The sequence below is a fragment of the Alligator mississippiensis genome, chromosome 3 (assembly GCF_030867095.1).
Source record: "Alligator mississippiensis isolate rAllMis1 chromosome 3, rAllMis1, whole genome shotgun sequence".
Taxonomy (NCBI): domain Eukaryota; kingdom Metazoa; phylum Chordata; order Crocodylia; family Alligatoridae; genus Alligator; species Alligator mississippiensis.
In genome coordinates, this window is record NC_081826.1 from 236,922,072 (window position 1) to 236,935,457 (window position 13,386).

A 13,386-nucleotide genomic window follows, 5' to 3' on the forward strand; every position below is an offset into this window, starting at 1 on the left:
AAAATTCCCTTTCCTCACTCCCTTGAATCAGTAGGGTTCCAGACTTGCTTTCCCACATAGGAGCACCCACTTAGTTTCTTTTCACACACATAATGGAGAAGCAAAATGTCTTCAATAGACTACAGGGTTTCTGACTAATCAAGAATTCTTCAAATCAAATCTACTTTTAAAACTAAAAACACATATGGCCCCATCTTAGATTCCTTAAGTAGGTAGCTGCATTGGGGATCACATCACTGAGTGTCTAAAAGAATACACAGATCCTGATCAAATTAAACAATGGAGGAAGTAAGTAATTCTATATTTCTTGTAAGTGAAATAGGAGAATCATCATTATTGGGGCAGGGAGTCGGACGCGATGATCCTTTGGGGTCCCTTCCGACTCTATGAATAAGAACAAAATGAATAACTTTTTAATACTTCAGGCTTTAAAAATTGAAAAAATTATGCAAAATTAAGTATTTTTTCGCTCAGTTATCGTAACTATACGTCTGGTGGTAGGGCCTGCATTGACTTGAGTGCACCAAGGTATCTCTGAAATAAATTAAGCTCATATTCTATGAAGTGGCAAGAAGGAAAATCAGTATAAAGAGAAATGTTGACCTCTTATTCCCCTTTTTCTAGAAACTTGTGGATTTTCGTATCTAAGTTTACAGAATTTGATGCCAGAAAGCTGCACAAACTGTATAAACATGCAATCAAAAAACGCCAAGAATCTCAGGTAGTGTATGGTCTTATATGTAGAAACATTCTGAAAAGAGGTTTTTGTAGGTATTGACATTATTCTATGAGGGTAAAATCTTAGTGGATTCTGATGTTATCTGTCTTAATGGATACATTTTTGTGTGTCGGTAGTAAACCGTCTTTTTCACAGTTGGAATATTTTTAACATGTAACTATTTGATGTAATTTTGAAATTTAACAATGCCGTTTTTTTTACTTATGTCTTTTAGCAACACAATGACCAGAATATTGGCAGTAATGTGAATACACATGTGATTAGAAATCCAGGTAAAAAGTCTTGCATGTATTTGTATGCTGGAGTGTTTTAGATGAGTGTATAAAATAGAAACAAACTTTGTAATAATTGAAGCTTCCTAAAATTCCCATAGAACTAAGTTTCAACCTGCAGAGAGAGTCACATGATGAGTCTCCAGCTTGTAATTTGAGAGTTATTAAAATCAATGACAAACTGAAATTCAAAGATAATTTTGGAATCCTTTTTGTTAAAATATATTTCAATATATTTTAATTCATTATTGCATCTTCAAATCCATGTGATCATGCCTTAAACGTTTCCTTGATTACAGTACTGCTCTCCCACTGGTTTTGCCAAAATTACAATGCTAAAGGCAACCATGACCCTTTCTATTTGAAACTTCTCTGTCCTTGAGTCAAAATGAACTTCCTTTCCTTGATTTTTACATCTTACCTAACCTCTCCCTCACACTTTTACATTTCTGGCCTTGTTTCTTTTGACTTGCCTCTCATCTCTCAATTCGCTCATATTTGATCCTTGTATCTTTCAGCTAGTTCACATTTAAATCACAGTGGGTGCATCTACATATCCCTTTTTCTGTGGAGCTGACTAATTAGCTCCACATCACCATCTATGTGTGCACCTGTATTAGGGTGCAGTGAATTAATTAACTCTGCTCTAGGATAGTACAGTCCAGGACAAATACTGTCCTAAAGCAGAGTAATTACGTGCACCAAAATGCACGTGTAGACACTGACCATGGCTGGCTGAGGCACAAGGATGCTACAGTGCAGGGGCTGCCTGCCAGCTATCCCTGCACTGTAGCATCCTCATGCTCCAGCCAGTTCCTCCACAGAACATTGAGCTGTGGCAGAGCAGCCCCAGGCTGGCAGGCTGACCCCCTCAGACAGCATGCAAGCCTGGGGCTGCTCCACCCGGCTCAACGTGCTGCGGTCCTGGGCAAGTGTGTAAACGCTGCACCCAAGAGAAATAAAATCTAGTGTGAACAGCACTGGAGTTTATTGCTGTGCGCTAATTGCATGTGTAGATGCACCCAATATTTCTTTCATACAGAGTTAAATCTTGCAGATTGAAATGTATTTCAGTTAGAAATGGTGTAACATATGAAATTCCCCTACACAAAAATGCACAGTTCAACGTTGTTCTCTACTTTATTAAACAGATGTTGAACGATTGAAAGAGAATACAAACCATGATGACAGCAGCAGGGATAGTTATTCCTCTGACAGACATTTATCACAATATCATGATCATCACAAAGACAGACATCAGGGAGATGCTTACAAAAAAAGTGACTCTAGGAAAAGGCCCTATTCTGCCTTCAGCAATGGGAAAGATCACAGGGATTGGGATCACTACAAACAGGATAACAGGTAAGTTTTGTCCTTAATCCATTGAAAAGCTTTCGGCTTCTTTTCTCCCTTATTTGTCATGTGTTTGTTTCTGTGGAAATATTACGTGCATTTCAGTTGTGTGCAGATCATGTCTAATAAATTTGGTTTTAGCCATATTGTAGACGTATATTGAATTTATATATTCACATAAGATATTGTAGAAATATAGATAAGTTCAAATTCAGTGGATTCTTATAGAAGCTTACTCATTGTGCCGCCTTACCCTTCCTGACCTAATTCCCAATACCTTCACCCTTCTTAACGTTTAAGTTCCTCTCGATGCACAGCTTTTTCCATCCTATATACAGGATCTCTTGTCTGATTGACAGTGTTGTGTGTGTATACTTACATTATCCTCATTTTGCAAAGATGTAGCTAGTCACCACTTTGAAACTAGTTATTTTGGGCTTAAACCTGGAATATAGAAGTCATTGTCTCATATATCCACACATTGGAATCCTCCAGCATGAATTCTGCTCTTGACTGCATCTTTCTCTGTGCCTTTGTTTGGGCAGTGATATTATCCAGTGATATTATCATTTCTTATGGAAAAGCACTGACCACATTATATATGATATTACATGTATACAATAACTAGTAAGATGGGTAATAAGTTGGTTACAAGGAGTGAAAAGCCTGTTTATCAGGTAAAGAGGGAATACTCTGAGCCTAAAAAAGTTTTAGGACCGGATGGCTGACCATGGAAACCATGCATTAAAGATGCTGTTTCTAATTAGGCAATCAATAAAAAAGTTTTAGTACAAGGACAGAGATGGGAGATGCTTTGCAATTATAATTAATGGAGATTTTTCAGTAATAAAATATCAACTAAAATATGATGAGGCATGATTTTGTGGAACAAAAGTCACCAAAGGTTTTGGAAACTGCTTTGGAATGCTTATTTTTATTTGGTGGAATCTATTAAAAAAACAAACAAACAAAAAGCCTATATTTTATTTTACTTCTGACAACCATGGTTCTTCTAACAAACGCCAAATATAAAGAAATCCAAGTTTCTGAGCACAAAGTATCTTTCTGTGTAATGAAGAATGTACAAAGAAAAAGCTCTTGATATAATTTTAATGGGTTGATTCCATTTTAATTCTTATTTATTACCAAAATCATAATTTTATCTTTCAGATACTACAGTGATAGTAAACATAGAAAGCTAGATGACCACAGAAGTAGAGATCACAGGTCAAATCTGGAAGGAAACTTAAAGGACAGCCGGTCTCATTCCGATCACCGTTCCCATTCAGACCACAGAATACACTCGGATCACCGATCCACTTCAGATTATGGCCATCATAAATCATCCAGGGATTATAGGTACCACTCAGACTGGCAAATGGACCATAGAGCTTCCAGTAGTGGCCCTAGGTCACCACTAGATCAGAGGTCTCCTTATGGCTCAAGATCTCCCTTAGGACACAGATCTCCATTTGAACACTCATCCGACCACAAAAGTACACCAGAACATACATGGAGTAGCCGGAAAACATAACAAAGACTGACATTTTCTGGACCTTCTTTTAGCCATATACAGTAAACTAACACAGTAATTGCCTTACATGACTTGAAAGATATGGACTGGATATACTATCAGTAGCAGTATTGTTACTTCTTTCCAGGATGCAAGGTCTATTATCCCAACAGAAGAAAAAATATTTTTGTATTTAAAAGTTTATGCTGCACTGTGCTGCAAATGTTGTGGCACTTTTTTTTAAGAAATGGAAGATGTTTACTTTTACAGGGACCTCAACACTGCCCCATTCAGACTGGATCTTATTATAAAACTCTTCATGTCAAAGTGGTTTTAGGCTGAACACAGTTTAAATTATGTTTGTAAATGAACTTTTACACACTGACCTGTGATCATGTTTCAGGAAGGAATGAGGAGTTTGTTGTTTTCTTAGTAAAGAACTCTCAAGGACTTTGTTCACTTTCCAAAGCTACTTGTTTACATTGTACACTGCGACCACCTTGCCGCTTTTCATCACAAGCTTGAATATTTAAATTCTGTACCTATAACTGTAAAATAGCCAGGATTTCTCCTGTTTGTGATCAATTGTAATGCCTTTTTACAAAAAACGGCTGTAAATTATTGTAAATTAATTAAATGAGCTTTTTTCCCCTCTCAGGCTTTTTTTGACTATTCCTTTCCCCTCCAACTCAGGCCTTCTTGTCACAAGTATGAAACAAAAATCAGTGTATTACACTTTTTAATAAAGTATCTTGATGGAATTGCTGTTCAGAATGTAAAAATGGGGAAAGGGAACATTTTATTCCATTTAGTGCTCCTTTTTTATTGGATACTTTTATTAGATATGTTTTGGTTTTTTTCTATTAAAAACTGTCAGTGTTGTGATTGCTGTAATGAAATGGTGGAAATATACAACTAAACTGTGCTCTGAAACGTTTTTCAGGTGCATTGGTTTTAAAAGGAGGACCGTTCACTACATGAACACTTCAGAATCCAAATCAGCCAAAATTTACTGTAAATCCATTTGTTTTCCCTTTTCAACTTGGGCAATAATGTCAAATGTGCTATGCAGCCAGTTAATACTTTAGAAGATTTGAATGACTTTATTAATAGAACTTGTTACAATGCACACTGATTGTACATAGATAACTTCTATCTAACAAATTAAATTTAACTAAAAGGATATATATGGGCTCTTTTTTTTCTGATGATGTTCTCCTATGGTATTCTTCCCTCATACCTTAAACATAAAAATGTTTCATCTCTTTAAAAAGATATGCTAAATTATAGAAAGTTTATACAAATTGAGACTGTATTGTGAAATATGCTACTTTAAGGAGATCTGGACAAAAGGGATAATACAATTTTAAAAATTACTGATTTGCTGGAATACTTCAAATGATATGTTTGAGGCTACTTATGTTTTTTCCTTTACTTTTCATAGGATTTGTGAGGTCATGTGATTTAAACAGAATCTCCTTTTTGTTTACTTAATCTACTTTGGATTTTTTCAGTCCTTGTCTAATTTTTTTCCTTTTTTTTGACAATGTCACCTTTATAGTAATTATTTGTAATGTTATAGATCCTGTACTTGTATGAATGGTCATTATAAGCAGGAAAAGAAAAGAAAAGATATAGAGGTAGATTTTTTCTAAGTTGAACCGTAGGGGGGAAATATTTTTTCTGGAGATTTAAAGTGAAATAAAACCTGCAGTAAGACCTGCCTGACTTTCCTACATCATGAGGAATTTTGAAAAAAATAGGTGTTATCCAGAAAAATTCCTGTTCCTCTGTTGTTTAGGAAGAATAAAATACCTCAGAATATTTGGATATAGTTTGCTAACTGTAAAACAGAAAAATTTAAGAACGATAAAATTTGGTTTGCTAACTGAAATACTTTGTGGATGACATGGACTTTCTTTCCCTGAAATTTTGCTCTAACGTCAAGTATATAAAACTATTCAATTATTTCTCTATTCAAAGCTATATTAATTCTTTCTACTTTCCAACTGTGTAATTTTTTTAATGTATTGAAAAATGTAAAAGTTGAATTCAAGGTTCTTAAATGCATCCCACTGTAAATGCACACTCTTAAAATTTTACATGTATCACATGACAGATTATAACATGCTAGATGTTAAGCCACTTTATCTCTAGACAAAAGTGGTGGAACAGCCATGAAGTGGTCCTCTACTAGGATCTCTTGACCGTATATTAACCGTTTATAGAAGCAGGACATTGGCTGTCACGGTTTCATCACTTTACCTGTGTCAGGTAGGGTGTTACGTCTTGTGTTGTCAAGATTAACAGTAGTTTTATGAAGAGTTTAGATTATGGATTTTGTAGAATGGTTTGGATAAAGATGATCCTGCCTAAAGCAAGACGTTGGAGTAGATGATGAACTCTGGAAGTCCCTTCCAGCCCTACTTTTCTATGATTCTGATTCCTTGTGGTATGGAAGCATCCCGAAATAATTTTGACTTGGGACAGTTGGTATGGTACAACTTGTTGAGCAATACTTGTACAATGTGCAAAAAAATCGCATGTCTGCCAGGAGTTTTTATGTTTTTTGGTGTGTTTGGTATACCCTAACTCTACCCAACAACCAGAGAATAAAAATGGAGCAGCTCCAAGCACCCCTTAATTTTTTTTTTTCAGTGACATTCTGCTTGCCTTCCTGTCTTGGTAGTTTGGCATATTAGTTAGTAGCTGGTGTAGTTTGTTAGGTTTTGATTCATTTTACTTAACCTCATTGGATATTTCAAACTTTGTTTCCCTTTTACTTTTGCTTAGGTCTTACAAATCATACTTGGTAGAGACCAGCACTATAGGCTTTAAGATCTGCCTTACCTGTGAGACTGTTGTAACTGGTAATGATAAACACTGTATCATTTAACGAGTCCTATATTTCTTCTAAGCGTGTTATCTGTAATTCATTTTCTGAATGTCAGCAGTGGTGCCAATGTAAGGGAGGTTTTTTTCTAATGGAAAGCTTTTGTGAAAAGGTACTTTGAAGTGTACCATCTAATCAGCACTCTCTTCATGTTACAAAGCTGGTGCTCTCAAATAAATGACCTAGAAGTACCATTTGGGGCAGTAAGAAATCTATCGACTCCTAAAAACTCATGCGATTTAGCAAACGCTCCAAGATGTCTTATCAGCCCTTAGTTCAGTAATGGCTTCTGCTGCCCAAGGCCAGAAAGACGGAAGGCTTGGACAGGATTTTTTTTTTCTGTTTTTTTTCCTTCACAACCCATGAGAAGTCAGTGATCACCCAATGTGATTTCCTTTGTGTCTGTGATCACACAACCCACTGTAATTTCCTTGCTTCAGATGATGATGATGGACTGTGACACTGAATGGTACCTTACAAGACACAAATCTGGCACCGTTAGCCTCCATGGAATTTCTACTCCTTATTTTATTGAATTGAGATCCAGGAGAAAATTGCTGACTCCTAGGGATCTGGCTAGAGAGAACTCCAATCAATCCATCAGGAACTGCAAACCTCTTATCAGGAACATTGAGCAACCACACACACCTTGTAGAAGAATGTAAGTATCATCTCATTCTTCCATAACAGTGGTTCTCAACTTTTACAGACTCAAAGTACCCCTTGAGATTTGAGGTGCTCCTCAGAAAATGCCAGCACTCTTCTGTAGTCAAAAACAAGTAAAAGCTCAATAATAGAGCAATTCTTCTGTTGCAAAGAACTTAGAAAGAATATAAGTCAGAACGTTTTTGACACTGTGGATTCCAATTTGAAATCTCCGGGTTTTATCTTGTGACTTGGATAGGTGTTTACACAGCTAACTGTGCTAATGCTGCATGGCACTGTTGAAAGGATCTTATGGCACTCCAGGGTGTCATCGCACCCTGCTTGAGAATCACTGTTCTTTATGCATCTTCCTCATGTGCTGAAGCCACAAGTAGTATAAGGACTACATTGAACGTCAACTATTGACAACTTTAGGATCCTTTTAAAAAGATGATGGACACCCTAGAGATTGTCCAGGAGAGTGGGCATAAAGTGGTTTAGCCCTGCATAAAGGCATTCTTGGGCATGCTATGATCTTATGGCAGACCCCTGCTTCTTGGCCACATCTTTTAGGAGATATCACAAAGATGAAGATCCCTCCTCCTCCACCTGGAGGGAAAAAATACAGAAATAGTCACTGGATTGGCAAATTGAATACAGATTTCCTTTCCTCTCCCAGAAGAGAGCCTTATTGAAGGCTTGGCAGCGCTCTCATCTCAGAATACCTCACGGCTTGATGATCAAGCACTCTCTGGGAGGTGGTGGATATTGGTTTGAATCTCCAACAGCACAGGAAAAAATGAATCCAGGCTTCCACGTTCTAGGTGTAAGTACTGTAACCAGTGAGCTAATGGATAAAAGGAGGCATCTGACACTGTCATTACTCTCATGTTTTAAAGCGGTAATAACTGCTCTGTTTTGCAAGCAGCTTCTCTGAGGAAAGAGGATCTACATTTTGTATTCATGTCTGAACAATTTGTTGCTTCAGAGCCAGTGTGTCAAATGGTTAAAGGAATTGGGCTTCAGTCCAAAACGGACAAGTCTAAGAGATGACAGTCTTCCATTATATGAAAGGATATTCTCAAGAGGAGAGTGATCAATTGTTTATAATGTCCATTCAATAAGTGCAAGAAGAAATCAACTTAATTTGCAGCAAAAATAAGTTGGGTATTCAGGGGAAAAAATTAACTCTAAGGTTAATAAGAAAAAGCCACCTAGGGACATAGTGACGTCTTCAGTGGTGTTTTTTAAGAACTGGTTAGAAAAACATCTGTCAGGAATGGTCCAAATATATTTGATCCTACTTCAGTGCTTAGGGATGGATTAGATGATCTCTTGAGATCCTGTTCATTCATACATTTCTGAGTCTGTGACAGTTCATAGGAGCAGTCTTAGACTCCAATTTGGCAAGGGCATACTTCAAAAGAGATTTACCTTGACAAAAAAAAAAAACAACTTGAATTTCGCCCAAAAACCAGAGTGGGAACCATGGTGTCCCAGCTTACCAGAGTATAAAGGAACTTATATGCACAGCAACATCTTCTGGCTCCTAGAAGTTTGACTGAGGAGAAGGGAGATGCAGTACGAATGTAATCTGTGCAAGTTCAGAGGTGTCTTGTTTCACTAATCAAGATTAGGCTGCGTGGGCTGACTTTGGATACAGGGCATGGGGTTGAGCTATGTTCCACATTTATATGCTAAAGTTCAGAGCAGTTTGAGTCTGCAAGTCTTTCTGCTGCTCTCTTGGAAGACAAGCACTGGAATTCTATATATCAACTATGCAGTATAGAAACAGGCTGGGAGGAGCAATGTCATCTGTCTTGCATCAAAAAGTGAAACATCTACAGGACTGGTACATCTTAAATCGGCTTATTAGCTATTTGCATTCAGGTTCCCAAAGCAATCTGGAAGATCATTTATAAAGAAAGAGCACTCATTCACAAGCAGAAAGTCTGAAGTCGGGTAACAGGCTGCAGTCCTTATTCCTGAAGTCTGTAGAGCAACTATCCAGTTTCATATATTCACTAGCCATTACTCCATTTTTGTGGTATCTAGTTCTGATATGGAGACCTAACTGGGATTTTTATGCTAGTGGAACTGAGTGTTAATTGTTTAACATCATTATAAAAGGGTTGGGGGTGGGTATTTAAGGGTAAAGGGACAGCCCCAAGAGACTGCTGACTGAACATTTCTGGGCTCAGGCACAGGTCGGGTCTGGAATCTAGTGGACAAAAAGCCTTTCAAAAACCTTGCAAATTACCTCCCTTTCTATACTCTAAATCAAATAAGTAAACAAGTTTAAACAGTCTAAACTGAATAGTGGTAATCATTTTGAATAGGTTATTTTTATAAAAGTCTAGGAGTTTCATGCAGATAAATAGATGTTAGTAATTTGCATAGGAAAAGAAATGTCACTAACTTATTTAAATGAGAATAGTAGCCCCAGAGATCATGTGGATGGTTAGAGACCTTTATTATCTGAACAGTAATATTGATAATTCTTTGTAACATCTCTTCATAAACTTATGTAGATATTATGTTCTGTTTTGATGCTCATGACTGAGTGTATTAGGATTCCTTTGCACATTACAATGGCAGTAAAAAATCCCACCTTAAATAGCTGTATAATAAATGAAGATGATTGTAAAAGTAGTTACTATTATTATTCAAGATATAATACAATGCTAGTCTATTTGTAAGCATGCTTAAGTTGGGTTTTTTTTCCTTGTTCTTCACTCAGACTTACTGTTTGAGCAACTGTGGTGGCTGACTTGTTTTCTTGCATTGTACAATAGTGGCATATATGTCATATACAAGTGACTTAATCAAAGAGAAAGTAAGTGATTGAACCATAATCATATACTGAGCTAGGGCCAGAAATGAAATAAGGACTTGGAATGTTTACAGCCTGTGTTGATAGCCTAACCACTAGATGGCACTGACACTGACCCTGTTTAACTACAAGGAAAAGTGTGATAAAAGAAAATGCTTCAGTAATAGTATCAAGGTACACATAATATAGTTGCTTCCTCATACCTAATTAACTACCAAACTCTATTTTGTTATGAAAAGAACATGCTGTACAAACTGTACGAGGGGTATGCTTAAATGGAATTACAAAATCCTGATCCCATACTAACTGCAAGGACTATTGTGGGTAATGTCTTTTATTGGACAACTGCGTAGATACACAATTCAATAAAAGACATTACCCACAAAAATCTATGCCTCTTGCATTTTTTATGAACCATCATGGCTACAATATCACCCCAATGCTACCACAACATAGAGGATATGAAAAAGTGTTGTTTACAACAGAAAACCCACAACATGGGGGAGGGGGGGAGAGGAGGGGAGGAGAGGAGAGGGGAGAAGCAGCAGCCTACACAGTGACATCTTCTTTGGACTGTGCAAGAAACAACTTAATCCCCAAGAGACTTTTCATCTACAACCTTCAGGCTAGCACATGCAACACAATTATGCAGGAAGTTTCTCCATTTTTCTGAGTTCTATCTCCATCACCATACCCTACTCCAAAAGGGATCAACTTAAACCAGACATAATAACGCTACTGAAATGAAATTCAGTGGGATTATTCATTTTAATTTTCCTGTTTTAGTTATGAATCATATACTATTACCATTCATAACTGAGAGCCTTACCGTGTAGTGAAAGCTATTTATGATCTACAACATTAATAGATGTGCCAACTGACTGAAATACAAGCAATATTTTCAGGAAACTAAAAACAGTATTCAAAATTAAGCATAAATAATTTAAAATCTATTTGTAATATTATCTGGCTAGTTTATGCTTTACTAAATACAATGCTGAACTTCTGTAATGTATTATCTTGAACCTGAAAGGTCAGCCACTCAAGTTAGACATTTATTCCTTTTTGGATGAAGTCCTTAGTCCTTTCTTTACTGTGAAAACAGTTAGAAAGCACAGTTTACCATATTTATTTGATGTAGATGTTGGAATTAATTTCATAGGTCAGGTATTATCAAACTTTTTGATGGAGTGGATCAAATTTTAAAAGAGAAATTGTCATATCAATCACTCTTCCCATGCCCTGCATAGATCATTTGCCCTCCTGGAGTAACTGAATAACATCCCTGGAACATCTACTTTAATCACTTGAAAAATGATATATTTTTTTAAATATATGATTTTAGTAGCAGAACCTAAGGAGTGGTATTAACATTACCAAAAAGTGCTTGGTTGATCCATTTGAAAGAACTGGATCTCAGTAAAAATTTCCTGTATCTTATTGTCGTGGAAACACACGCAGCATACTTTTGGGTCAGGTCAGCAGAAGCTTTTATTCAAAAGAAACTACAGCTGTAGGGGGAGTTCCAAAGTGACATGGATTTCCCAAGCACTTGGAAGGCCCCCCCCCCCCCCCCCCCCCCCAAGAGCAAAATCAGGAGGCTTATATACTTTTTAACAGTTGCTTACAACTCACGTGACCATATAGTGAAATTAGCATGGAAAGCGGCTATAATATTACTTCATTATTTCTTTGCTGTAATCAGGATGGGAACTAATGGGGGAGGCGAGGTTAGTTCACAAACCTCCTTGCACCTGGAAATTAACTTTGTATATACTTTTTTTTTTTTTGCTACCTTCAAGGCCACGGTGAGCAAAGCAGTTGCAGAGGAGTTACAAAGAACAAACACTTGCCCTTATCTGTTCTCCTGTACAGAGCCAGCAATTCTACACAAAGCGGTTATGTCATCTTATAACTAAAATAATCAAAGTTTAAGGCGCATATTTTTTCTGATTCCACATTATTTACTCGCTCCTGATTTTTGTTTTCTAAATTTTCCTTGAACCATTTCATTTCCCAATGTGATTTTGCTATTCTCTTTTATCTTGTACGCTAATTCTTTTCTTACAATATGGTTTTAATTTTAGTTTAGTCTTTCATCACAATTATTTTCGTAAAAGATGTACTCATCATTCAGAGAAAAAACACAATTCTTTTCTAACAATAAATTGAAAGAGGCAATTCAAACCACTAGAGGGTAGTATGCATTCAGGTACAGTGTCGAACAATAGGTTGGTTGAAGAATAACTCAGGAATTTCAGGGCTGTGACACGTTTATGAAGACTGTTACAGAAGCTAATATGTCTAGATCAAGGGTCACAACCTACAGCCCAGAGTCTGCATCTGGTCCACAGAACCACTGGGTCTAGCTCATGGACATGGGGCTTTGGTGGCGTTCAGCAGCAGGGGGCTTTATGCAGGTGCTCTTCCTATGCCACAATATCCAAGATGCCAAGGTGTCAATTCTTTGTATATACAGGTCTGCCTCAATAACTAAATACTGATTATTTTAATTAATTTTCTGGTGGTGGACAGTAATGTCAAAAATATACTATTCTTGATGTATTTAATATGAATGACTCCTCCTGGAACTCTGAGGATATTTATTTATCAGACAGTGAAAAATTGGAGGGTAATTACAATTATCTTATTTGTAATATGAGCACAGTAGGGGAAGGGACTGCAGCATACCAGCTAAAGAGGAAAATAAGCAGAATCCCACTAGTGCCAAGTATCTGTAGAAGCTAAGAGATGGGGAAAGGGGTCTGGACCTCCTCCTGCCTTTCCAGTTGCTCCTTTGCCTCTCTTTTTACCTGCAAACCTAGTCGGGGTAGAATTTCAATAGTATGGATAGTGGAACTTGCTGCTTGCAAAACTAATCTGCCCTGGGACCCATTTGGGAAGCAGTCTCTCTTGTCTGACCTATAGTATACCCAAGAATTAGCTTACACGTATGTTTTCTCTGATTTTTGAGACACTTCCCTAGCTCTTGGAGTTCAAAGGAAATGAATAGCTGACAGCTTTAAAGAAACCCCGTACTCCTTTTCCAAACTGGTACATCTGTGCATAACCTAGCTGATTAGGTTTATCCAATATATTTTCTTAACAGCACAAAATGAAGTTCAACTAATATATTTT

The 13,386-nt window shown here is 37.0% G+C and overlaps 1 protein-coding gene across 3 annotated transcripts in view; it reads left to right on the forward strand.

Annotated features, from left to right (window-relative positions):
- CHD1 (chromodomain helicase DNA binding protein 1) overlaps positions 1–4,534 on the forward strand; it is an 83,889-nt gene extending 79,355 nt beyond the window's left edge. For all 3 annotated transcript variants that reach the window (XM_059724991.1, XM_059724990.1, XM_014597253.3), the window contains 4 exons: positions 625–721; positions 954–1,011; positions 2,163–2,373; positions 3,535–4,534. In XM_059724991.1, the coding sequence (XP_059580974.1) occupies positions 625–721; positions 954–1,011; positions 2,163–2,373; positions 3,535–3,898 (730 nt within the window). In that variant the 3' untranslated portion in view covers positions 3,899–4,534. The remainder of the gene's footprint in view (positions 1–624; positions 722–953; positions 1,012–2,162; positions 2,374–3,534) is intronic.
- The last annotated feature ends 8,852 nt before the right edge of the window (positions 4,535–13,386 follow it).